The following is a 27,268-nucleotide window of genomic DNA, read 5'->3' as shown; positions in this document are numbered from 1 at the left end:
CCTGCCTCCAAATCTTAACTCCCTACAACTGTTCAAGGACACTGTGAACAGACAGTAATTATGGCAGCGTAGATTGCCAGTGATTGTCCATTTAAAAAGAGCACACGACACCAAAGCCATAAACCTATTTTTCATAAACATCAATTACTTACAACTATTTCTTCTTACAATTATATGTTATGGCTGTGTGGGTATGAAATCATAGTAAATACCCCAGTTTTAACTTATAATCATATATATTTGTTATGTAGGATAGGTGAAGGCTATATCGGTCCTCGTAAATTGAACCCATGAGTAAATTGACTAGTTTTTATCCATGGAGAATCTGAATCCTCCAGAGTATCAGCCCTCACTATTGAGGCTGAGTTCACCACAATTCGGATATGAACGAGCAGAGCAGCACCTCTCCATTTCTACTTCCCCATCCATATGTTGAGATTAGACAATTTTTCACAAATAATTTCTACATTTTCCTTAAGTTTATGGTTGGGGTAACCATAAAAAAATCACTGTGTTCTCTAAAGACAAAGACAAGTTGTTGACAAGCAGGAAATAAGAGATGGTTCATTTGAACACATATTTTGCATTTGTTCGAGATGATTTGGTCTTTAGCATCATACATGTTAAGAAAGGTTGTGAGTGGCTTCAGGTTCCTGCAGTCCGATTGTTTTGTTGAGTGTTTAGGGCATCCTGTGTGAGCCTTTCTTTGAAGGTCCAAATGAAACAACAAAATAGCTCATTACAGAGCATATTTGTGAAACATATAGGCTGTATACTGTGTGCGTTGTCTTTGGTCATAGTGCCTATTTCAGTGAAACTAACGCAATGTAGGGTACATCTGGAGAACGGATAGCATTGTCCTGCGTTATCTGTGGCCATACCTCCTATGTCACTCAAAATGACTCAAAGAGGAGGTTATTTGTGGATAGCCTGTACAATGTGTGTTGTCTTTGGTCATAGTGTCTGTTTCATTGAAAATGGCTAAAAAAAGGGCACATGTGTACAGCAAATAGCATTGTACCCTGTGTGTTGTCTGTGGTCATACCATCTATTTCATTGAGGAGTATATCTGTGGAGTTGTTAGTCTAGACTGTACATATTGTTTCCAGCCATGGTATTTATTTAATTGTACATAACTCTGTTAGGAACGTATTGCCGGAATTCATAGACTGTAAACTGTGTGTGTTTCCTTTGGCCAGAGTGTCTATTTAATTTAAAATGTCTGAAAGAATCAATAGCCTCTACACTGTGTGTATTGTCTCTGGCCATAACGATTATTTAATTGCCTCAACCAAGAGCATGTTTGTGGAATTGATGCCTTGGGATCAGTGTTATCTGTGGCCACGGTGTCCTATTTCTTTGAAAATGGCCCAATGAGGAGCATATTTGTGGTTATATTGGTCTGTACCTTTTCTGAGATTTTCTTTTGTTTGTTTATTGACAGCCAACAGTGTTTTCACCTAGACGTGTTTGGTTGGCCATTAACACTTTCTCTAAAGATTAACATTGTATTTTTAAATGATTCTCGGTTATTCATGGACACACCCAGAAGAAGGGCCATTCGAGATGAAAGAGAGAGACACGTGTTCACAGATTTCTTTGCTCACACCAGGTCCTTATCCTCGCTTGTCAGCTTCCCTCGCAGCTCGCTTGCAAAGTGACTCCATGTCCATTGACCATGAATTCCTTCAGCGCAGTCCAAGGAACTCTTGTATCTCACCAGGTAATTGTCACTTCCTCCCTCAACTTTTTTGACATACTGCGGCAGAAGTTTGCTTGTTGGGGCCAGTCTGTCCCAATTGTTTTCGAAATAATGTAATCTTTATAGCAAAGGTCACTGAAATGCACCATACAGAACTGCCTACCCAATGTTCAAAAAATATTGTTACTTGGTAAGACTTATTACAACTTGTGTCCACTTATTTGGGTGATTAGACCTCTTTTTTGCCAAATGTATCTTGTTGACATCCAACTAGTATTAAAACTAGAAGAAGACAGGTGAGAGTGAATTTGTGACTGCCTTTCGGATATCTACAAAGGGATGAGGCAGACCTAGCCTTCAATGTGCTGATGAAAGAGATTGAGGAGACTGAAGTGACTTACCTTTGGTGACTTCATTTAAATTCTCAGATTTGTTAGTCAAGGCCACAGCAGTGGACTGCCCATTAAATAACCTGTAGGGGGGTTGATTTGATGCAGCACTGTGCTTTCAATAGCAAACAATGGAAGCGGCACAGGAGTGACAGTTCACCGCAGTTGTACTTAAGGTCATTATCCTTACTTGACCTGACTAGGTAAACTGTGTATACAGGGGACTTCAGTTCTTAAGTTACTGGGCTGAGAAATGGCCAATTTATGCAGGATTTGTACAAAAGCTGCCATTCTAGGATGTGGCCACTATGGCTAAGGTAGCTCAAACACTTCATAAATCTTGAGAACCCAAGATTGATTTGCCAGCAGCCCCTACTTTAACTATTAAAGATATCTGGCCAGCTATTAAATAGGGGTTTATGAGAACTCAAATTTGATAGGTCATTGGCTTAAGATCTTTCACTACCCTTGCAAAAGAAATTTCAGTGGAAGGGCATAGCTTTTATTGATCACCGTAGTTGTTTTTTGTAGAGAGAACATGTAGCATTTCCGAATTCGGGTCAATAATATATTATATTTTAGAGAAGTGGATACATCTTCTTTCCAAAGGCTTTGCTTTATTTAATCGTAAAACTTGTTTGTCCTTCGAGTAAGAAAATTGACCAGATCACCACTATAGATTGCAGATACAGTGATCTCATTGGTAATTTATTTAATGCTCCCAAGATATATTTACTGCAGAGGCCATTCGGTAGGCATAGACATTCTTTTTCATATCTAGAGTCTGCTTATTTTAGGCATCTGTTACGTGTCATCCTTCTCTCTCTTCCCTTGAGGAATGTGAGAAAACTCATTTTTCAGTCTCTGAAACTGTGAGAATAACTTTTGGTGTTATGTCATAACTATATAACAAAACAATAAACCTATATCTAATTCGAGTATGCTTCACAAAAGTTTGAAAATGTGTTATTTATTCCTTCTTTAATCATGGTTTTTCACATTCTGTTGTGATCTTTGCAAATGTATTTTACCACCTGGAAAGACAGCAGGCCTAAATAGGGTTAGTACTATTTTGCATTTGAAGAGAGGAGATTTGTTTTAGGCTATGGTTGAATCCCAGGAAAGAAGTCTGTAGAGAAACCATGTGAGATGTGGTAGTCTTGCAAGAGGATCTGTAATGTCAGAGTTGCCTTTGATATACACAATTGTCATCCTATCGACTCCTTCCCCAAAGTACACAATTTCATACCTCCTTCTAAAACCAAACCCATTGACCTGGGTTCAGAATAAAACGTGTGTACGGCCAGACTAAATGTACTAGCATTGCATTTTCAAAAAGGCATGTTTCATGAATAAGGAAGGCTATTGTAAGGTGTTGAAAACAGGAAGTTTGTACTGTTTTATCCAAGATTAAGTCTCTCTGACAAGGGTCCACAACCGTTTCTATGTTAAGAGCTACTTATGTCCAATGAAAATCATCTTCAGCTACTAACACATAAGTATTACCATGGTAGGGGCGCTAGAGGGCGCACTGCGGGATGGCTGGCTGAACTGTCGGCTCCGCCGGATGGACGCCACCATAACGGCCCTTTCACCCTTCTAAACCGCCGACCCGGCTAAACTGCGGCCAGCTCCGGGTGTCGGAAGGTAAAGCCGACGAGATGCTCTGCTTTTGACGGCGTTTAGTGAGCTGCACAGCGAGGAAACAGCGGAAACTCGAGACGCCGCCGGGGCGCTATCAAGATGGCCGCGCCTGACGGCTGCCGCTTTGAAGCGACCAACTGACCAGCGGAGCGCTGAGGGTTGCTGCAGCATGGTCCCAAGACACGTCGAAGCAGCTGTAGGGGCAGCGAGGCGGCAAGACAACGGAGGCCGATAGATGTGGCAAGATACGGAGAAGTCCGGTGTGCGTTCCACTGAAACTAAGATGGCGGCGGCGCTGGAACGCACGAGACCGGCGGTATCGGCGGCCCCCGGGACAGGCGGCATGGAGCCCCAGCGGGAGCGGAAATAGCGATTAACGAGGTGAGCCAGCCCAGCGCTAAGCACCGCCTGACCAGACCAGCTGACCCCCCAGACCGGCGAGCTCACTGCACTGCGCGCTCAGCGGAGGTGCGTGGGGCTTCCCTTGAAGCTGTAGACACCAACTCCCACATCCACAACAAGAAAGTTCTGAGCCGGAGTGCGCCATTGGATACTCCCCACGATAAACTCTGCCACCAGCCGATATAGTACAGCAAACTCTGCAACGTCCCCTTCCTGCCACACCCGGGGGTAAATGAGCAGACGCACCCAGAGGTGGGGGGCCCAGGCACCAGCGGGAAAAAGCACGCTAACGGCCGGCAGCCCAAAAGCGGCCGAACACACCTCGCCACTACCACTGCGGACTATGGGGAAGCCGGACAAACAACAGTCCAAGCTCCCCTTTGAAACAAGGAAGCAGCCCAAAACAGTGTCGGCCACCCCTGAAACCGAAGGTGACGTAGAAATGGCGGAGGGGTCTGCCATGGAAGCGGTGCTTCGCGCAATCCAGCAGAGTCTGCAGGAAATGAATGGGAAACTGGACAGCGTGGTGCAGAGAGTGGACAGTATGGCGGCTAAAATAGAGAAGCACGACGAGCGCCTGGAGGAAGCAGAACAACGGATATCCAGGGTAGAAGACGAACATGCAACCACGTCGAAGGTATGCGGAGGACTGGAGAAAACGGTGGAGACCCTTCGAGCGAAGGTGGAGGATCAGGAAGCGAGGTCCAGGCGGAACAACATCCGAATTTCCGGCCTGCCGGAATCCACCAACACAGGGAGGATGGAAACGTACATAGAGACCCTCCTAACAGAAATCTTTGGCGCCGACAAACTATCCTCAGTGTTCCTGATCGAGAGAGCGCACCGCTCCCTGGCGCCAGTTCCGAAACCAGGGGCAACTCCACGAATGATCATAGCGCGTACACTCAACTATAGGGACAGAGACACAGTCCTCCGACTCGCCAGAGACATGGGAAAAATCACACACCAGGGTAACACGCTGGAATTCTACCCTGATCACACCATGGCGGTGCAGCAAGCACGGAAGGAATTTGCGCCGGTGAAGAAGAAACTGCGTGACCTTGGTCTTGAATATGCCATGCTGTACCCGGCCAAACTTAAAATCACGAACCTGGGTAAACCGGTCATCTTGCAATCAGTACAGGCGGCGCACGATTTCATCAAGCAGCAGGGGAAGCGACGGAAGGAGCAGAACAGAGCGGAACCGACCAGCGATGTGGAATGAACGGTAGGGTGGCAAGGAAGCCTTGATGAACATGAAAACGACCCAGGGACCACGCAGAGGCGTATGGTTGGCACACATTGACTCACCCCGGAACACTTGGCCTGGAGGTGCACTGCCACAGACTTTTCTTTTTGGACACTGAAGCAGCGGACCTGAGATGTCTGTCCTCGCAGTGAGTAATGGGGGAACATGGGGCCACCGATGGCTGCACGGAGAGACATCATGGACAGGGGGCCGAGTAGCTCCCATGGCAGTAGCGTGTAGTAAGGGGGGTACAGACGCTAGCCCTAGGACCAGCCCTCATTGCTAGCACTGTAATGAACCACAGCTACCAAGTGTCCCTGGGGTATATCAAATCTTCGATGGGAGGAATTGTTCGATGGCGCACGCCTACTTTCTGTTGGTATTTGGTGGGTGGAGGGTGAAAAACTTCACACACGACATAATAAGTCGACATGGGCGTCCGTCCACGTCCACTACGTGGATGGAGATGTGTGAACCTGGCGATACCCCCGAGCGGGGGCGCCCCACAATGTGTTTTCAAGTTCAGATTCAGTTAGTTCAGGGATGGCTTTGGCAAAGTTCGGGCGCTAAAGTGGGTGGGGGGGAAAAGGGGGAACTGGGTATGTTTGATTCATTAACTCTGTGTCTGAGAAGCATGGCGAACTCCATGACCATACATGAGCATGCACAATGTAGTAGCGGCTTCACCGACCCGGCGGGGATCACGCATCAAGCACTTCACTGTTTACTGCCTGTTTGGAGCCGTACACGGCTGCCGCACCTCGAAATAGACGCCAAGATGTACACATATGACAATGTCGAGAGTTGACACATTAACCCTGCTCACGTGGAATGTAAGGGGACTAGGGAACCCGAGAAAGATCAGGCAGATGTTTGCTTATTTTGACAGATTGCATGCGGATATAGTGTATCTACAGGAGACACACCAAGATGCCACGCACACATCTACACTGGGGGCACGGTGGGCTGAATCAGTCACAAGCTCTAACTACTCAACGTACTCCAGAGGGGTTAGCATCCTCATACGTAAGGGGACACACTTTGACATTACAAATGTGAACAGGGACTCGGAGGGCAGAAGTGTGATGGTAGAGGGGAAGGTCAGGGGACAGAGACTCCTGTTACTGAACACGTATGGCCCTAATGTGGGTGACCCGGGGTTTTACAGGAAAATCTGGCAGACACTCGCAGATACACATATAGACCACATACTATGGGGAGGTGATTTCAATGTCACGCTACAAGATCAGTTGGACCGGGCTGCACACACCACGGAGCACCATAGCAATGCCAGACATATGTTGCGGGACGCGATAGAGGACCTCCAACTGACTGACATTTGGAGGAAGAGTAACGCCGGGATCACCGCTGCAACACACATTAATGCTGCAAACAACAGCTGGGCGCGACTAGATTATTGGCTTGGTACCCGAGAGATACTAACATGGGTTCGACACGTCTCGCATCCGCCCAGGACACTGTCAGATCACAATCCAGTTTTGCTACAGATAGAGGTCCCTAAATATGAACCACCGCCCTTCACTTGGCGTTTCAACGCGACTGCTCTGAAGGACCCGCTGTATGCCACCACGATACATGAGGCAATAATAGATTACTTCGCAATAAACGGCCCGTCAACGAACGACCCCTGTCTCCTGTGGGAAGCGTTTAAGGTCACAATCAGGGGGGTATGCATTAGCACGTCCTCAGGTATACTGAAGGACATCAGGCGGCAACTGCGCACGCGCGAAACAGCGATACAGGAGCTGGAACACAACTACACGCACACTGGAGACACTAAGGTGCTAGGAGACATACAAACCCTTCTAACAGAACACAAACAGTTTGCCTCGGACGAACTCAAATACGTCACTAAACGGGCGACGGCCAGACGCTACGGGGAAGGAGGTAGACCGGGTAGGGCACTGGCAGACAAGACATGCTCGGGGAGGGCCCCACAGAATATAACAGCCATTTGTAAGGTCACGGGTGAAACGGTGAACGACATCAAGGGAATTATGACAGAATTTATGACACACTATGGTGCCCTTTACCAAGCACGCCCCACGCCCACGCAGGAAGACTTGCTAGCATACATGGAGGATGTGGAATTAGCCTGGCTGTCAGACGGGCACAGAGCGTACCTAGCGCGCCCTGTCACGGTCGAGGAGGTTACGGACACAATCAAGCGACTGCCGAACAACAAAGCACCGGGGCCGGACGGGTACGTGACAGAATTTTACAAAGAATATGCAGATCTGCTTGCACCTCACTTGGTGAGGCTATATGGGGCGGCACACGCATCTCAAACCCTACCAGGCTCCATGAGGGAAGCCTTACTCATTGCGCTCCTAAAGCCGGGTAAGGCGGAGGATAAATGTGACTCATACCGCCCATTGTCCCTTTTGAACGTAGACACAAAAATAATAGCCAGTCTACTGGCGGACAGACTGAAACCGCTCATGCCGCTACTAATCAGGCCAGACCAATCTGGGTTCATACCTGACAGGGCCACCATGCATAACACCCGCACACTCTTTGCTTTGGCCCATTACCTATCCCCAGACACGAAAGCAGTGGCAGTGCTACTTGACGCTGCCAAGGCATTTGACACAATAGGATGGGCCTTCATACAGGCGGTCCTGGTGCGCATGGGTTTCCCCCTGATGTTCCTGGGCTGGATTTCAATGCTGTATACCAATCTGTTGGCACGCATCAGAATAAACAAACATGTCTCAGCACCCATTCCGATATGCAGAGGGACGAGGCAGGGCTGCCCGCTTTCGCCGATGCTCTTTGCATTGATCCTGGAGCCATTGGCATGTAAAATAAGACAGCACCATCACTATTCAGCCATACAGATGCCATCACGCCCCATCCACATATCGTTATACGCAGATGACATGGTGCTTTATGTAAAAAACCCGGCACAAAACCTAAATCCGCTAATGAGGGAGTGCATTAGGTTTGGGAGCCACTCCGGATTACAAATTAATTGGGATAAATCGCTCATTCTAGCCCTGACGGATAGCACACACCCTATACCCCTGGACTACCCACTCGAATGGCAGGAGGAACCCACGAAATATTTAGGTGTGTGGTTCCACAGGGACCCAGAACTTGTTATACGCACCAACTATGGGCGAGCGATAGCGGACCTGGGGGATAAAATAAAAAGATGGAATAAACTCCCGTTATCCCTGGCGGACCGGACTGCAATCGTGAAGATGGTGATACTGCCCAAATTTTTGTATTTATTCAACAACATCCCAATAAAGCCGCCGGCGGCAGTGTTTCGCAATATCAACTCCTTAGTTCTTAGTCTGATATGGGCCGGAAAGCAAGCACGACTGGAACTACACACCATGACACTTCCATATGCCCAGGGGGGTTTCAAGGTGCCGGACCTCTATCTCTATTATTTGTGCGCCCAAGCGCAATTCGCGCATTATTGGCATCACGAAGTACCCTTCTTGACGCATGTGGCGGTAGAGGCGGGGGATACAGACCCGATACCGCTGGTGAACATACTGCTACATAAACGCCCCAGGCTGCATGACAGAGACATAAACACGGTAGATACCACCACGGAAGCATGGCGACTGATGGGCAAGGCGGCTAAGGCACTACCACTGTATGCTCCAGCTCTGCCTTTGGCGCACAACCCACATATCTCAGTGACACAAGAACAGGTCGGCATGGATCTGCTACGGTGGGCGGGCATAGATAAAATGGGTGACTTGTATCTCAATGGGGTCTTCCAAACGTTAAACAAAATGCAATACATCAGCAACCCGTCCCTACTATTCACCTTTAACTATTATAGGCTCCAAAGAGCACTTAGGGAGCATTATCCGACGCATCCGGAGGAGCCGACCCCGCTGGCACCCCTACAACTCCTCCTCACGACGCCTACGGCATCGCACCTGGTGTCTAAATTATATACTAGTTTACAGGGAGCGATAGGGGGTAGCACAGACAAAGCTAGAGTTAGGTGGAGCGAGGGACTAGTGACACCCATCACGGAGGAGGAATGGGCGTCTGCATGCATGCTAACAGACATGCTGACACCCAACGGTAACCTGCGAATCATACACTACAAATACCTCCATCAAGTGTACTACACACCACAGAGACTACAGAGATATGGGTTACAAGAGGATTCAAAGTGTAAAAGGTGTAAGCAGGAGGGGGCGGATTTCATGCACCTGGCATGGCATTGTCGCAAGGTGGCGGGCTACTGGGTACAGGTGGTGCAAACGCTGAATGTCATGTTAGAATCTGCTTTAATATGCGATGCCAAAATGTGTCTCTTGGGTATTGAACCAACATTAAGGGCGACGAGGCGAAAGTTCTGTGCAGTGGCGTTGTTGCTGGCAAAAAGAAGGGTATCACTGCACTGGAACAGTACAAAAGGGCCAGAGGTTAAGAGTTGGTTAGAAGATATGGTGTACTGTCGCGACACTCTGAACACCTATGAGGAGGAACTGCCAGCTAGATCAAGGCCCAAAGACTATTGGGAATACCTCAGAACCTACTTATTGGAACAGGGCAATGAAGAGGGGATGAATGCGAGCAATTAGGAATGTTACATGAAGTGTGATCAACAGGTGTACGAGAATAACGTGGTATGGGAAGGGAGGGAGGATGCTGTGACACAGAGTATACGTTTTCTGATGGACACTCCGAGTTAATTTAGGGGTGATACCATCCAGTTTACAGTTGGGAGAAAAAGTAACCAAAAAAGTGAGAACACTGGCAAGAATATACATAGCTGGAGCACTGTATTTGATAGTGAATATGATGACGATGTAAAACGCCGCCGGTCCTATGGATGTCGGCTGATGGGCTGTGTACATAACAGAGAGAGCCCGATTGGGCACGAACAACTGTAGCCGGCCACCACTGGTTGTAGGCGAATCACTTGTAATGTATTTTCATATATGCTAAGTGCGAATAAACTTCTTACACCAAAAAAAAAAAAAAAAAAAAAAAAAAAGTATTACCATGGTGACCACATCAGACTTGATTATATTAGTGCAGTATTACCACCAGTGTTCACATCAGTGCATCAGGCAAAGTTGCCAACAGTAATGTAAAATAAATGCTTTATCAATTTTAATGCCTCTACGTGTCATAGCAGCAATATAGGCAATGATCACTGGCGCTTAGGAAATCGTGTGAGTAATAAGTCTACACAACACTGAATGGATTATCATTCAAGTAGCAGCTTTAAAATATATGTTGCCTCTAAAGATCAATTAAACCCATACATTTTACTCTCACATGCATGCTTTTCTGTTGTGGAACCATTCTTAATTCGGGCATTCATTTCCTAGGTTGGGCTGCTCATAGGTGAGCGACTTACTAATACAGGTATCTAGAGTGACATGATCGAGAAAACCTGACCCATAGCGCTTTCATTGGTGGGCGTGGAAAGAGTAGAGCAATTTCTCTGAATCCTGGACATATCATAAGGTCTGATGTGCATGATCGTAATAAACGTTAGTGCTAATATTGGATTTTGAAGAGCCTGTCTGGACATATTGACTGCCATTGATGGGAAATACATTGATCCATTTCAATGCTGTTTCGGAATTCACGATCCAGTCATCTGGATGGGTAGGTAAATCCAACAAGATTAGCGTAAAATGTAATATTTAACGTGCTCGAAGTCAGTCATTATTTACACATACCCAAGTTGTGGGCTAAGGGAACTAAACACAATTCAGTCTACCTGATTGCCTTGAAAAGAAGGCCATCCATCTCATTGGATACTGAAAGGAATTTCCTGTTTTGAACATATTTACCAACAAGGGATTTTATGTGTACTGTTGATTTCTCCTTCTGTAAACTGTACCAGTGCAATGTAAGATGTTGGCTTTGGATTTGGTTTCATATAGTAAAACTTGAGAAGAGCAGAAAAAAGCCTGCAGGCATCTGGGGCAGCAACATCTAAACCTCTATTTGCGGTTAAGTGGTTTTTGAAATACAGAGTGGCAACGAGGTATGTGTTGTCGTATGTACAGTTTGTGAGGTTCAGGGTGGCATGAATGGAGGTGATTGGAATTTCCACATCGGATAGTAGTTAGGCAGTCAAAGGAGTAGGTCTCAGGTGGTCAGGAGTTTATCATCTACCCATAAAGAGCTGGCTTTGCATCTCTGTATATTAGTTTGATTGACTGGGTCTGGGACCCAAGAGCATGTTCTGCAGATAGGTTCATGCATCATGCCAATACCTTAGAATGACTGCACTGCGTGCAAGTACTCATTTATCCTATTGGGCATGTATGATATCCAAGGTAGTGCTAAAAATCTTCAACTCGTGTTAGGATTGGGTGAGGTCAATTAAACCCGTTACAGAGTGGCAACGCTGTGTGACTCGTGCAGGCCGGGTCAGAGTCTGTCAAGCAAGCGCGGTGACCACATTTTATCAGTGTCCTGACAGTAACCCCTTTTCTTCAAGCTACACCATCTGGACCCAACTTCTTTAAGGATTGGATTAATACTGCACAGTGGCCTACATTGAAAATCAAAACAATTACCAACACTTGTCTGTGAAGCCCCCTAAACTGTAACTTTAGCTGTTACAACCCTGTTGCCCAGTGGCAACATCAGTTGTATCCTTTTAGTGTGCACACTAGGGTCCTCTGGATACTCTAGGATGTGAAGTAATGGTTGGCATGCGCTGTATAAAAGTATTTTCTCATACCAGAGGATATGTCTGATGCCCAGAGTGCATTCAGTATATATGTCTGTATGTGTGTGATATTTTCATAGAACAGACCTAGCCATGAGACAGACAAGTGCTGCACAGGGTCACATTCCAGCATAAAGTCAGCAAGTTATAGGCGAGGTAGCTAGGTTGTCAACCGGTAATGCATTGGGATGTAAAGGAAAAGACCTGCTGCCTTGTTTTGTCTTCTTTACACATCGTAGTCTGCAGGTGTCCTGGCTGTGGGTCTGCCGAGAACCACCAGAGATGGTGAGTTTGTCCACAAGATTAGGGCAGTAGCAGCTCTTCCGCTATGGCGGAGGAGTGTTGCGCCAATGAAAAAAAGGAAAACTAAAATGATAATAGCTATAGATATTATCATTTTAGTTTTCCTGTGCAGTCAGTGGCTCCCAGGGTGGGGCTGGGCACAGCAGGGCAGAGGAGTGCTTTGCACTCCTTAAGTGGTCATGACTACTTGACCCGCCCTCTTGGGCCGGTCAGTCATGCGAACTTTGCATCTTCCCCACCAGGCCGCATTACACCGCCTGGTGAGGAACAGGCAAAGCCTCCCATTCCCCATCGGAGCATCGATCTGCAGTACTCAGGCCAATCACAACGCTGCATTGCATCATTGGAATTGGCTCAGGGGAACTTGGGAGCCAGGTGCTTCCTGCTGCTTGGCCGGGACTGCAGGAAGAAGGCGGAGGACGGAGAATGGAGGAGAGGCGGCAAACGTTTTTTTAAATATGTTCTTCGTCGTCGTCCCTTGTCTCCCATCTCACACCCCCCACACCCTACCTCCCGAATCCGGTAGCAGCCGCTACTGGATAAGGGAGAGGGCAGGGTGCTGTTCGTGATGACTTTTCATTGCCTTCAGGTAGGGAGTGAGTTGTTTTACCCTGACGATCACTCACTGCATACAAATCAGGGTATTTCAAAAGAGCTGGAGGTGTTCATAGTTTGTGCGGAGGACAGAAACATGAATATGACTGCTCGCTGGGCTCAGATTATCTGCAGCCAGAGCTTCAATGCATGTAGAATGGCTCGATGCTTTAATTTGCTGAGCTGCGTTGTCCCCGGCACAAGAACGTTACTGCCTTACGTGCTTTGGGGAGCTTCACTCATGTTACTGGCATCAAGGGGATCCCTAGGGCTGAATGATAACTGCAAACACTCTGCACTGCTGCCCCATAGTTCGCTTTATGAGAGCTTCATAGAGCAGCATGAAGGCTATTTTTCTGATTCTCCTTAAGAAGTCTAGTCCAAAACACATCATAGAAAAAGCTACACCTTTGAAAAAGAAGTGAGAGAATACAGAGCGCTTATCTCAACTTTGGTGTTCTGAAGTCGTACACACATTATAAGTGTCTTTAGGGGCACTCCTGCAGAATGCATGAACATCCTTCAGTGATCTTTTCACTACTGTTCTTCCACATGTACCATTTGCTGCATTCAAGAACACAGGAAGGGAGTAGTTGGGAAAAATGTGACCTCTCCCTCTTCTCAGGGTGATAGCTGCATTTACACAGCTGTCTATTGCCCTAAAGAGTGAAATGCTGCACCGGCCATAAGAATTTTCATTAAATTAACGGGGGGTACAGGGATGTGCTGCATACCGCTCTGCTCTGTAGTAAACATAATTTTTTCGGTTTTTTAAGCTTATCAAGGAGCAAATCCCCTTTGCGTTCTGCTAAGTACCCCACCATCACCTACACTGTGCTCTACTGTACTCTGGATTATTTTACTAATGTTGAGACTGATGTTTGTAAACCCACACCAGCCTTACAGGTGGTCATTGTGATATGGCTAACCACTCCCTCCTGAATATCTCCTTTCCAATAACAATGTCTCAGAGTAGCCTAGTTTATGGATTTCAGGGACAGTAGACCCCGAGTCCCTGTGTTACTTTTAGATGTGAGCCTGTAGAAAACGTGTACTATTTCTCAACAGGTCCTCTCTGTCTCTTGTACTGGACTTCTCTCACCTGGCCCACTTGAGTGAATCGCCAGCCTCAATTAATGGATTAAGTCTCTGTTTTAGTATCTTTTTGGACGGAACAGTTATTGACTTTGTATTAGAAAGGTTTATTTGTGGATGGGTGAAGCTCCCACATGTGAACATTTACTTTTAATTACTAATTCAGAAATACTATAATGGAGATCCTCACACTAGCCAATATTCATTCTCAGGGCACAGTGTCTACATAAAGAAAAATGCAGATGAGTTTGCATAGGAAAGGATTATCACCCTTTGCTCACAGTATCCGAGGGCTGGTGATACACAGGGGACTCAACAAAACATGTGACATGCCAGCAGAACACAAGTAGGTTTTAGTCAGGTGCAGAACCCTTTGTTAATATGAGACTCTGTTCTGACCAATGGCCCCAGGCCTATAGGAGTTTCTTCCTATTGTTATTAGACTACTGTTACACCTGTCCTTTTAAGTGACCAGCGAAAGGAGAGAGCTGCTTCATGGAAGGAGGAATTCTGTGATTACATGCATATGGAATAAGGAAGCAAGAGAAGTCGGCATCCCCAATTCTAGGGCCTGACTTCAATCAATCAGTATTTATAAGGCATGGCATATCAAAGCAAGGAGTGGTGAGCATAGCCAAATAGCCAGGTTTTGAGTCCCTTGCTGAAGTTGGCGAGTGAAGGGGAGGTTCAGAGGTGGAGTGGAAGGTTGTTCCAGGACTTGGCAGCAAGGTAGGAGAAAGACAACCTCCTATGCAGCTCCTCTGAATACGGGGGACATGTGCGATGGCGAGGGCTGTGGATCAGAGTTGTCTGGTTGGCTGGTGGAAGGGTAGGCGGTGGTTAATGTAGGAGGGTCCAGCACTGTGCAAGGCCATGTAGGCGTGAGTCAGCAGCTTGAACTGACATCTCTTCTGGATGAGGAACAGTGGAAGCTTTTGAGGTGGGGGTGATGCAGATCTGTTTGGGGTTGTCGAGAATAAGTTTGGCTGAGGCGTTCTGTATGGTCTGTAGTCATTTGAGGAGATGGGTGGTAGTTCCGGTGTAGAGTTCATTTCTGTAGTCCAGTCAGCTAGTGACAAGAGCTTGAGTCACTGTTTTCCTGGTGTTGGCGGCGATCCACTTGAAAATCTTGGAAAGCATGCAAAGGGTGTGGAAACAGGAGGAGGCCACCGCATTGCCCTGGCACTGCATGGAGAGATCATCGTCAAGCATGATGCCGAGGTTGCGGGTGTTGTCATGGGGGTAAGCGAGGGTCTGAGTGTAGTCGGCCACCATGTGTTGTCCCATGAGGAGGTGTTCTTTCTGAAGATAAGCACTTTCATCTTATCCATGTTCAGCTTCAGGCAGTTGGATTTCATCCAGTCGTCAATGTTGGACATGTCGTTCTGGAAATTGAATCTGCTGGTGGCAGTGTCTTCTGTGAGAGAGAGGAGTTGGGTGTCGTCAGCGTATTCGAAGATGTTGAGTACATGGGTGTGGGCGATGTTGACCAATGGAGTCATGTAGGTGTTGAAGAGGGTGGGGCTGAGGGAGGATCCATGGGGGACTCTGCATATGATGCTCTTGTGTTCGGAGGTGAAGGGCGGTATGCATATTTTCTGTATGCGCCCTTTGTTGAAGGAAGTGATCCAGTTAGAGTTTGATGGATGGGATACTGTAATGGCTGGATTTTCTGATTAGATGGGATCAGCCCCTAGGGGCCCCTCCAACCCAGCCAGAACGTAATCACATCCCTCCTCAGGACCATCTATCCAGGCACCTGGGTACCTACCTGAGGATGGGGAACTCGCAATATACAAGCTCATATTATTAAAAACACCACTAAATCTATAGGGATACTAAGAATACTCACTGATTACTAAGGATATCCATACCCTACACCACACTTATATTCACATCAGTTGGTCTCGCGGCCACCCCGACCCAGACCGGTCTACCCTAGGGCAGATATGACACACAATCCGGTGCGTCTACACATGGGCCTGCAGAACCCAATGCTCTCTTTTCCAAACGGTTCGCAATCCGGCAAACCTCCACGCCAGTATCCCTCCTGACGCTCTCACTTACACAAGCCACAATCCTGTGGGTATACACGCTGGTCATCCTCTCCAACGTTCTCACTAACGCCGCATATCAACGACGACCACATTCCTATGAACACCTTCAGATATATATATATATATATATATATATATATATATTGGGAAGTCTCTTCACTAAGGGTCTGCTACTACAATATTAGGAGTTAGCCAATTAATATAATGTACCTCTTATTCTTGACATCATAGGTCCACTCACTCCCTATTTATGTGATCACCACTTACCTGATTGGGATTACTCATCCATTCATATAACTAGTAAACACCTAGGAGATACATTTACCTAGATTAAACAAGGATACAAGGCGCATTTTAGTTTACTACAAACTGGGGGTTTTATTAGAACAATATTAAAGTACACAGATCTGTAACTGACAAAGACTATAGATAGAACACACCGCTGAAAGAGAAAAGATTAGCAATACAATAGCTTAGGGAATAAGGACAAGATTAAGATGCAAGTGTAAAGTAAACTAATGTGATGAAATAGATGTCACCTGATTAGTGTGAAGTCTTGTTCTAGCTGTCATCTGGGTTCCTCTCTCGTCTGTGCCTTGGCTCATCTCAGACTCTCTCTCTCTCCTGCACTCTTGGATACACCTCTGCGCTGATCACTTTGCACTGGACTCCTCTTCCCCACGAACTGTCTCCACCTTCCAGATTCACTCTAATGGTTCCTGCCGCTCTAATGCTTTTCATTCCACTAGCTAGTTCACTCTGTCTCTGCGCCAATGTCCAATTAACTCCCTCTGCTCCCACAGGTTAGTCCACGATCTCTCCTCCGTCTCTTCTAAAAGGCATTACTTCAGACTCCAGCTATTCACACCTCCTCCTGATAAGTAACTGCTTCTGACTGCTTCCTTCAGTTCCAGCTCACTGACTGTCTGTTTGTCTTCTCTCTGTTCCAAGCATGTCCTGTCTCTTCTCCTCTTGCAATTCCACTCCTCCAACTCTACCAACACTCTCTGCTCCTTCAATTCAAGTCAGCTCTCTCTCTAGCTTGAACCCTCTCTGCTCTGCCAACTCCACTCGACTGCTTGGTTCCGCCACCTCCACACGACTCACTGACTCCGCCTCTGCACTTCACTGATATAGAATGCTGTTTCCTCATGGAAAGTTCCAGCCATCAGCCTGCCGCCCACCAGGTCTCTGCATCACCTCGCATCAAGGACACACACCCAGCCGGCCGGCCTTTTGTTGTGTCTTCCACACAGAGAATAATACAGCCTACCGATAAGGGCTGGCCCAGACCGGTTCTCTCCAAGTGAAAAACAGCCTTAACTATAAACTTTGCCTTTACCCTGAAAAGCCTCTCAGCTTCATCAAGATGGAGTCCCTCTAGCTCTAGGCCTGTAGGCCTGAAAGGGATGAAATGCCCCTTAGCTCTGCCAGAATACCTACATAAACCATACCAATGTGTCAAATATGTCAAAGCCAATAGGCAATAGACAGGTTAAAGTCAAGAATAAAGGATCTATCATCATATTAAGTAGCTATCCTCTTCTAGGTCTGGAAGAAAGGGCTTAAAAGGGCCAACACAGGCTAAGAATACCTATACTAGATGTGAGCAAGACTAAGGTCTATATCACTGCTAAATAGAGCCAAAAACTCTGCCATAACATTCCACCCTTAGATCCTTACCTTGCGAACATCAATAAACAACAACATCCATATAAACAAACATCAACACAATTTATCAACAAATCAAAAACTAAAAAACTCTCTAAAAAGAATGACAACTTAAGGAAATTCCACCTGAAACTCAATTGTAGGGAATACAAACCTAACAACCAACTGAAAACAAATCAAAGCACCCTTGACTTGAATGCTAAAACATATCTAAGATTGGATCTGATAACAACAGAAACTAACCAAAGCATCCTCAAACTAAATGTGCCTCAACTTCTAGTGATAACTGGTGAACTCTAGTGATGTAGGTACTTATGTGTTGAATGAAAACAGCAAGGGGCCTAAATGGGGCCTACCTACTTCGGACAACTTAAGAACTAAATGTGTTTCAACTTCTAATGAAAAAACAACAAAGGGCCTAAATGAGGCCTACCTACTATGGTCAACTTAAGCTAATGATGACTCATGAAATCTAGTGGTGTAGGGGCTTGTGTGTGGGATGAAAATAACAATGGGCCTAAATGAGGCCTACCTACTATGGTCAATTTAAGGAAACATTTTGGTGAAATCTGAGAAATAGACATGACAAATTATATTCAAGGTCTGGGCAAACATTAATACATAATCATACTAAAAGACACACCTCCCAGGACAACCTAAAGTCTAGGGTAACCACCCTTTGATCAATCAAGGTGAAAATGTAATAACAGTAAAAGACAACCCCATTTCTACAAGATGTTATTTGTTATGTTATGTTATTTATTATTTATTAAGCGCACATACGCCCGAGGGCTTCTTGGCGCTGGTGAGAGAGTCAACATAACAGTACATAAAAGAAATACAATCACTGTTTACCATAAGCCTGGGAAAAAAGAAAAGTTTTAAATGCCTTCCTGAAGGCAAGAAGGTCCTTACTGTGTCGCAGAGTCAGAGGGAGGGAGTTCCACAATGAAGCGGCTAAAAATTGAAAACTGCTGCCTCCCTGACGTTTCTTTTTGAAACGAGGGACCTCAAGAAGGTCTTTGTGGATGGATCTCAAGCTGCGCAAGGGTTTGTATTTGCGCAGTAGCAGTCTAAGGAACATAGGACCCTTACCTTCCAAAGCCTTGAACACAATACAGCCCACCTTAAATGTGGCTCTCTGTTCCACAGGCAGCCAGTGCAAAATCTCTAGTCCATGTCTAATTGATTCCCACTTAGGGACTTTGCAAATAAGTATTGCAGCTTGATTTTGCAAGTATTGCAGTCTTTTAAGTTGGCCAATAGGCGCCCCCAGGTAGAGGCCATTTGAAAAATCAATATGAGACAGGACTAGGGCACTAACTGTTTGAATTAAGGCCAGACCTGTGAGGAGATGTGCGATTTTCTTGATCTTCCTCAACTGAAAGAACCCCGAGGAAACCACAGTTCCGATTTGACTTGCCAAGGTAAGATCCTCGCTAAGAGTCACTCCCAAACTTTTTACCGTGCGGGATTTTTTTGGGGGAGAGCCCATGTCCGACGGCCAAAAGCTAGGACTCCAACTGATCTCACTCTTCCCAGGTAAAATAAGCTCTGTTTTTCCCAGGTTTAACTTGAGGTGGTTTAGGGACATCCACCTCTGGATAAGAGACATAGTTGCTCGGAATTCCTCAGCAGCATTGTGAGAGTTTAGTACAAAAACCAACTGCAGGTCGTCTGCATAATTATATACATCAACCTTAAACTCTCGTAGAGAGAACAGCAAAGGCCGCATATACAAATTAAATAATAAAGGGGACAAGGAGGATCCTTGAGGAACCCCACAAAAAGAAATTTTTTTTGGGGCTGTGAAAGAACCCAGTCGAACCGATTGGGTACGTCCTGAAATAAAGGACTTGAGCCAGGCCAAGGCCAAGTCCCGAAGACCGGCCTGTTCGACACGGTTGACCAAGATGTTATAGTCAACCGTGTCGAACGCAGCAGACAGATCCAATAACACCAGTGCCTGGTGCAGGTCCCTGTCTGCGTTAGACCTTAAGGTATTCTGATAGCTGGTGTATATATATAACACCTAGTTTCTTCACACTGTGGAACACATGTGTGCACCACCATTCAAAAAAAAAAAAAAGTCCGTCATTGGCAAAAACTGTTTTGAAGAAAACAGGAAAACTATAATAGGTGACATGTTTGTTGTTTTTTTTTTTTTTAAAGTGGGGCCTGCTCATAGTGATTGCAAAGAAAAACACGGGAATAATGCAGGCCAAGGAATTATATAGCCAAATCCTTTTGCGATTCTGTCACAAATTAAAAAAAAGTGTAATTGTTTTTTTGTTTTAAAAAAAAAAGTAAGTCCAATGTCAATTTTGGGACATCAGTGTAGGTCACCACCCTGCATCTTCGGTATCCGGACACTTCCTCCGATGCAGCCATTCACCACCCTTCCGGTCTGGTCTGGTCTGGATCCATCCTCCAAAAATAATAAACTAACATAAAAACATGAAAGTAAAAAACTAAAATAATAAAGGAAGTGGGGGGGGGGGGCGACCCACGCACCAACACCACAACCCAGCAATCCTAGGACAAGAAAACAAGTATCATTAATCTTGCATAATAAAATTTTCCATTTAAAAAGCACCCCGGGTGCCTTTCATTATTGAAAAGAAAATATCCTAATTAATTAAAAACATTCAAAATCTAATTTTTAAGTAAATTTAGAAGGGCCTAACATACCCTAATCCTGTCTGAGACAGCCCCTCCCTTCAGAGCAGGAGCCAGGCTACAGTATGAAGTAATTTGAATCACTGCCAAATGATGATCTCACAGCAGGAGCAGGGGCTGCAAGCCTCCCATTCCCTGATCAGAGGAAGCCCGCCCAGGCCCACTGTAACTAACTAACTCCAAGGGCTAAGAGTCTACAAGAATCCCTTATCAGCAGGCAATGAAGCTGCCCGCGCTGACAGCCAGGAAGAGCGAGTTCACCCCACCCTTACATAAACAAGCCGTCCGCGGAACAAAATTGGATTATAGCCAATCATAACAGGACAGGCTGCAGTCGAAGCCTGCAGAGGAAAAAAAACTCGTCTTCACAAACCAGCTGGTCTGCCAAGGTCGACAAACAAATTCCTTGTAAGGTTGTTCCCAGGCCTGATTGCTCTAACTAACGAAAGCTAGCATTTTTAAAAAAAAACAATTCTGTTACAATGTACTGCTACTTAAAAGCTCCACTTTCTAAAAAGACTTTTGTCTAACTAATTCAGCTAAAGGCAAGACATTAAAATATGGGCATTGATTTAGTAAGGGGCAACTCAGTTCTGCACACAAGATTATACAGTCTGCATTTAAAAAAAAAAACGAATTAACATGGACTATTGGGTTAAACATTTCTCTGCAGATATATCCATCAGGCAGCACGTTTATCGTGCAAGGTATTAAAAAATATATATTATCAGCTGTTGAAAGAGAAATAATTTTAAAACAACATAAAATGCAGACACATTTCACCATTGTATTTTGTTCAACCAGGGGCATCATGTAATTTTGCATTACAGTGTAATTAAACATGCAAGCAATTTAATCCAACCTAATAAAAGGGCCACATTCATATATTATGAAACAGCTAATTATTTTCTAACTGAGTATATTAACTGACATTTGCATATTAAAATGTCCACATTCGAAAAAAGGTTCAGCTTGCATTTGGGAAAATAATAATGAGAATACATTTTATACAAAAGCACACGGTTGCCTTTCACTAATTAAAAGCACATGTTACCATGCACTGTCGGGCAAGATTGATTATTCTCAACCTGTGATCATTATTATTATTATTATTATTAAATTACACTTGTATAGCGCTATCTACCCGGAGGCCTCGTAGCGCTCATGACTTACTCTTTATTAACGCATACGCAGGGCAGATCAGTAAGCTTTTGCATACAGGTGTGTTTTAAGAATTTTCCTAAAAGCAAGATGGTTAGTGATTTCCCGAAGAGCTGGGGGGAGGGCGTTCCAGAGCCTGGCCGCGTTATGTGAAAAAGAGCGACCACCCCATCGAGCCTTCTTGACTCTGACGGAGGTGGCCAGCTGAAGGGAGCCAGAACGGAGAGAACGCCCAGGCACGTAGGGGGTGGCCACAGACTGCAAGATTGCGGGACCAGTATGATGAAAGGCCTTGTGTAAAATACACATAGATTTAAATTGCACTCTAGCCGCAATAGGGAGCCAATGCAGTTCTCTTAAGGCGTCCCTGGCTGACTGTCGGCGAGGCAGATTGTAAAGGAGGCGGGCCGCACTGTTTTGGGTGACTTGGAGCTTTTGGATGACAAAGGAGGGGGCTCCCAAAAAAAGAGAGTTCCCATAATCCAGGCGCGACAATATAAGGGCCTGGACAAGAATCCTTGCAACCAGCACATTCCTTTCTAAATGGAAAACCCTCAAAGAAATAATTAATGAAAACCGCCCGTAGCGTGCGCACACCAACTGGGCCATCTTCTAATATTTCACACATTTTAAACCATGCATTCAAAAATAATTCTCCACACGTCTGTGGGTGCATATTAAGAAGCATATTTAAAAGAACACAGCTCTCTCCGTGCAAACCCTTATCTCAATCCGACTGGTTGATTTATAACCGACCGACCCCTAGGAGTCAGACACATGGAGACATCCGTTCCAAGGTAAACCCACACAAATTCGTAGACGCATTTCAAAAAGAATGTGAAATGAACAGAACCCTTCGCAAAACACAAGATGTTACCTCTCCGTCAAAAAGCTGACAAAGCACGTAGGCAGACCTAGGAATCAGTAAAAGTCAAAATCAAACCATCAATCCTTAAAATAATACACTGACTTTTATAGTCAGTTCAGATAACCATGCAAGGTAAAACAGCATGTTTAAAAATAAAGACTGCCATCTCAATTCAAGATATTAACCCTTTGGCAGCTCAAGCACAATCAATTCCCAATGACTGCAGATACATGGGAAAATCATGAGCACATCTCTTCACGTTTACAGATAACACGTACACACATTTTCAAAACGTTATCCCCAAGCACCCGAGAGAGATCCAGCTCTCTCCTGCCTAACGTAATGATAACATGCCCTGTCCAAGCCATGACCACATGGCGCTATTCACAAGCCATATTTACAAGACAAGCTTTTCACAAACAATATATCCAAGGCGCAATTCACAAGGAACACAGCAGATCAACATGAGAACATGCACCTCACAAGCCACAATAACATGGCGCTATTCACAAGCCATATTTACAAGGAGCTATATGCAAAGAACTCCACAGATCATATTACAATGAACACATTTCACATTGCACAGCATAAGCAGATGCAGCAAGCAATTTAATGGGCAATTTAAAAGCATGTTTTACACACATTTATACAATTGGACCATCACAAAGATGTAACTGGCTCCCTCATGTAATGCCATCCTTCAACCCTGACAGTTTAAACACCAAGATGAAAACCATTCCTTCCACCCTGAATAAACCAAATGCCATGATGTAATGCAATCTCCTCACGCTGCAACTGTTCAAGCCCATAGGTCACACAGGCTACATAAACTGCCAAACTACGCCAGATGGAACTGGCGCTCAGGGCACTCCCTCACAACACATGGGAAACTATCCAAGCACATGGCCAGATCACACAGGCTTCGTAAACTGTTCGTAGACGCCAGATGTAATGGCTGGATTTTCTGATTAGATGGGATCAGCCCCTAGGGGCCCCTCCAACCCAGCCAGAACGTAATCACATCCCTCCTCAGGACCATCTATCCAGGCACCTGGGTACCTACCTGAGGATGGGGAACTCGCAATATACAAGCTCATATTATTAAAAACACCACTAAATCTATAGGGATACTAAGAATACTCACTGATTACTAAGGATATCCATACCCTACACCACACTTATATTCACATCAGTTGGTCTCGCGGCTACCCCGACCCAGACCGGTCTACCCTAGGGCAGATATGACACACAATCCGGTGCGTCTACACATGGGCCTGCAGAACCCAATGCTCTCTTTTCCAAACGGTTCGCAATCCGGCAAACCTCCACGCCAGTATCCCTCCTGACGCTCTCACTTACACAAGCCACAATCCTGTGGGTATACACGCTGGTCATCCTCCCCAACGTTCTCACTAACGCCGCATATCAACGACGACCACATTCCTATGAACACCTTCAGATATATATATATATATATATATATATATTGGGAAGTCTCTTCACTAAGGGTCTGCTACTACAATATTAGGAGTTAGCCAATTAATATAATGTACCTCTTATTCTTGACATCATAGGTCCACTCACTCCCTATTTATGTGATCACCACTTACCTGATTGGGATTACTCATCCATTCATATAACTAGTAAACACCTAGGAGATACATTTACCTAGATTGAACCAGGATACAAGGCGCATTTTAGTTTACTACAAACTGGGGGTTTTATTAGAACAATATTAAAGTACACAGATCTGTAACTGACAAAGACTATAGATAGAACACACCGCTGAAAGAGAAAAGATTAGCAATACAATAGCTTAGGGAATAAGGACAAGATTAAGATGCAAGTGTAAAGTAAACTAATGTGATGAAATAGATGTCACCTGATTAGTGTGAAGTCTTGTTCTAGCTGTCATCTGGGTTCCTCTCTCGTCAGTGCCTTGGCTCATCTCAGACTCTCTCTCTCTCCTGCACTCTTGGATACACCTCTGCGCTGATCACTTTGCACTGGACTCCTCTTCCCCACGAACTGTCTCCACCTTCCAGATTCACTCTAATGGTTCCTGCCGCTCTAATGCTTTTCATTCCAGTAGCTTGTTCACTCTGTCTCTGCGCCAATGTCCAATTAACTCCCTCTGCTCCCACAGGTTAGTCCACGATCTCTCCTCCGTCTCTTCTAAAAGGCATTATTTCAGACTCCAGCTATTCACACCTCCTCCTGATAAGTAACTGCTTCTGACTGCTTCCTTCAGTTCCAGCTCACTGACTGTCTGTTTGTCTTCTCTCTGTTCCAAGCATGTCCTGTCTCTTCTCCTCTTGCAATTCCACTCCTCCAACTCTACCAACACTCTCTGCTCCTTCAATTCAAGTCAGCTCTCTCTCTAGCTTGAACCCTCTCTGCTCTGCCAACTCCACTCGACTGCTTGGTTCCGCCACCTCCACACGACTCACTGACTCCGCCTCTGCACTTCACTGATATAGAATGCTGTTTCCTCATGGAAAGTTCCAGCCATCAGCCTGCCGCCCACCAGGTCTCTGCATCACCTCGCATCAAGGACACACACCCAGCCGGCCGGCCTTTTGTTGTGTCTTCCACACAGAGAATAATACAGCCTACCGATAAGGGCTGGCCCAGACCGGTTCTCTCCAAGTGAAAAACAGCCTTAACTATAAACTTTGCCTTTACCCTGAAAAGCCTCTCAGCTTCATCAAGATGGAGTCCCTCTAGCTCTAGGCCTGTAGGCCTGAAAGGGATGAAATGCCCCTTAGCTCTGCCAGAATACCTACATAAACCATACCAATGTGTCAAATATGTCAAAGCCAATAGGCAATAGACAGGTTAAAGTCAAGAATAAAGGATCTATCATCATATTAAGTAGCTATCCTCTTCTAGGTCTGGAAGAAAGGGCTTAAAAGGGCCAACACAGGCTAAGAATACCTATACTAGATGTGAGCAAGACTAAGGTCTATATCACTGCTAAATAGAGCCAAAAACTCTGCCATAACAGATACCTAGTCACAAATTTGACAGATACAGTTTATGCCATATTACAAGTGCTTTATATCCTATAGCAATTGCAATACGGCAGAACTCTAATTCAGCCCTTTAATCTCTCGGGACATGAATTTTGTTACACTGCTTAAAAACAGTGTTTTCATAGTCTTAGGTATTAGTTAGAAGGCTTGACTAATTCTCCAACGCACTAGCTAGTTTCCTCTAATGCACTATACAGCTGGGAACACAGACTTTGCACAAGCCTTACACAAAGAAGATTAAGGACTCATCGGTTAAGACATAATTATATAAGGCCTGATTTAGATGTTAGCAGACAGGCTAACTACTCCATCCCAACAGTGACAGATATGCCATCCTCCAAAATATAAATCCCATTACATTCGATTGGAAATCTCCTTCCCCCTACTCTAAATTCAACCCAGGTCCCATTCAGCCCAGCCCTAACTCATCAGACTGCTGGAGCCGCAGCCCTCTCCCACCTCTTGTCACTCACAAGCCAGACATGCAATACACAAACTAGGCAAGAAAATACCTACCTACTAAAAGTGGTATTTTCAAACACAGAATGTTAAAATCACCCACACTGAAAGATGCACTTTAACATTCTGAGTTCAGGTGTACTAAAGTTTATTTTCCTATCTTGTTCCCTGGGTCAGATGTTATAATCAAACTGCCCATTGTGGCCTTTGGGAACAGATAGCCTTGAAATAGTGATAAATGAAATTGGCAGTCTTTCACTATCAGGACATGCCACACACATCAGGGCATGTCCTACCTTTCACATAGAATGCAGCATGCCCACAGGGTACCTTGGGCCTACCTTAGGGGTGACTAACATGTAGAAAAGGGAAGGTTTAGGGACTGGCAAGTGTGTGCACTTGCCAAGTCGACATGGCAGTCCCAGTCTGCACACAGACTCGGCAATGGCAGGCCTGAGTCACATTTTACAGGCTGCTTCTGTGGGTGGCACAATCAGTGCTGCAAGCCTACCAGCAGCATTTGATTTACAGGCCCTGGCACACATGGTGCACAGTACTAAGGTCTGACAAGTAAATCAAATATGCCAATCATGGAATCACTAGTCTATAACAGTAATTTACAAAGAGAGCATATGCACGTTAACACTGATCAGCAGTGGTAAAGTGCCCAGAGTCATAAAACCACCAACATCAGGTCAGAAAAAATACAGAAGGAAGGCAAAAAGTTCAGGGATGACCCTGCAAAAAGGGCCACGTCCAACAAGCACCAGCTCAGGAAAGGTCAGTCTTGCATATTTGAAGCCCTGAACAAATCTCCAGCATGAGCTTCTGCAACCACACAGCAGGTCCAAAAACCCATATTCATCTTCCATTGATATTTTTGAAGTCTGGAGAGTCCAAAAAAAATCAATGGTGTGAAGGATCCAATGCAATTTGATATAATTCCATTGACCTAGAGCACTGGAGGGCACTTTCTACGGGCTACAGATTTTTCTCATCAACTTTTTTTCTTCACCCAAGCTCCCACCAAATTGCCAACAAGGCTGAGCTTAGACCAATAATGTATTGGCGAAGAGTTGGAACCATTCCTGAATTGGCCAAGTATGCAGACTAAACAGATTCCATAAAAGTGGGTGGTTTAAAAACATCAGAAATATGCTCTTCCCATAGTCCTGCTGAACCAGTGGGAGTCTACATCTCCTGAGACGTTTCCATCTAAAGAGCAAATCAAGAAGTGCATTGGGTGGCACAAAAAGAGGT

The 27,268-nt window shown here is 45.3% G+C and overlaps 1 protein-coding gene across 6 annotated transcripts in view; it reads left to right on the top strand.

The window, feature by feature from the left end:
* The window catches only part of TRIM9 (tripartite motif containing 9), a 457,236-nt gene that overhangs the window by 337,131 nt on the left and 92,837 nt on the right, over positions 1-27,268 (top strand). For 3 of the 6 annotated variants that reach the window (XM_086937313.1, XM_086937316.1, XM_086937315.1), the window contains exon 9: positions 1,550-1,723. The exons of 2 other annotated variants lie outside the window; for them this stretch is intronic. In XM_086937313.1, coding sequence (XP_086793439.1) covers positions 1,550-1,723 — 174 coding nt within the window. The remainder of the gene's footprint in view (positions 1-1,549; positions 1,724-27,268) is intronic. One more of the 6 variants, XM_086937317.1, reaches the window with a different exon arrangement.

The sequence above is a fragment of the Lissotriton vulgaris genome, chromosome 9, assembly GCF_964263255.1.
Source record: "Lissotriton vulgaris chromosome 9, aLisVul1.2, whole genome shotgun sequence".
NCBI classification, from domain to species: Eukaryota; Metazoa; Chordata; class Amphibia; order Caudata; family Salamandridae; genus Lissotriton; species Lissotriton vulgaris.
This window is presented reverse-complemented; position numbering and strand designations above follow the sequence as displayed.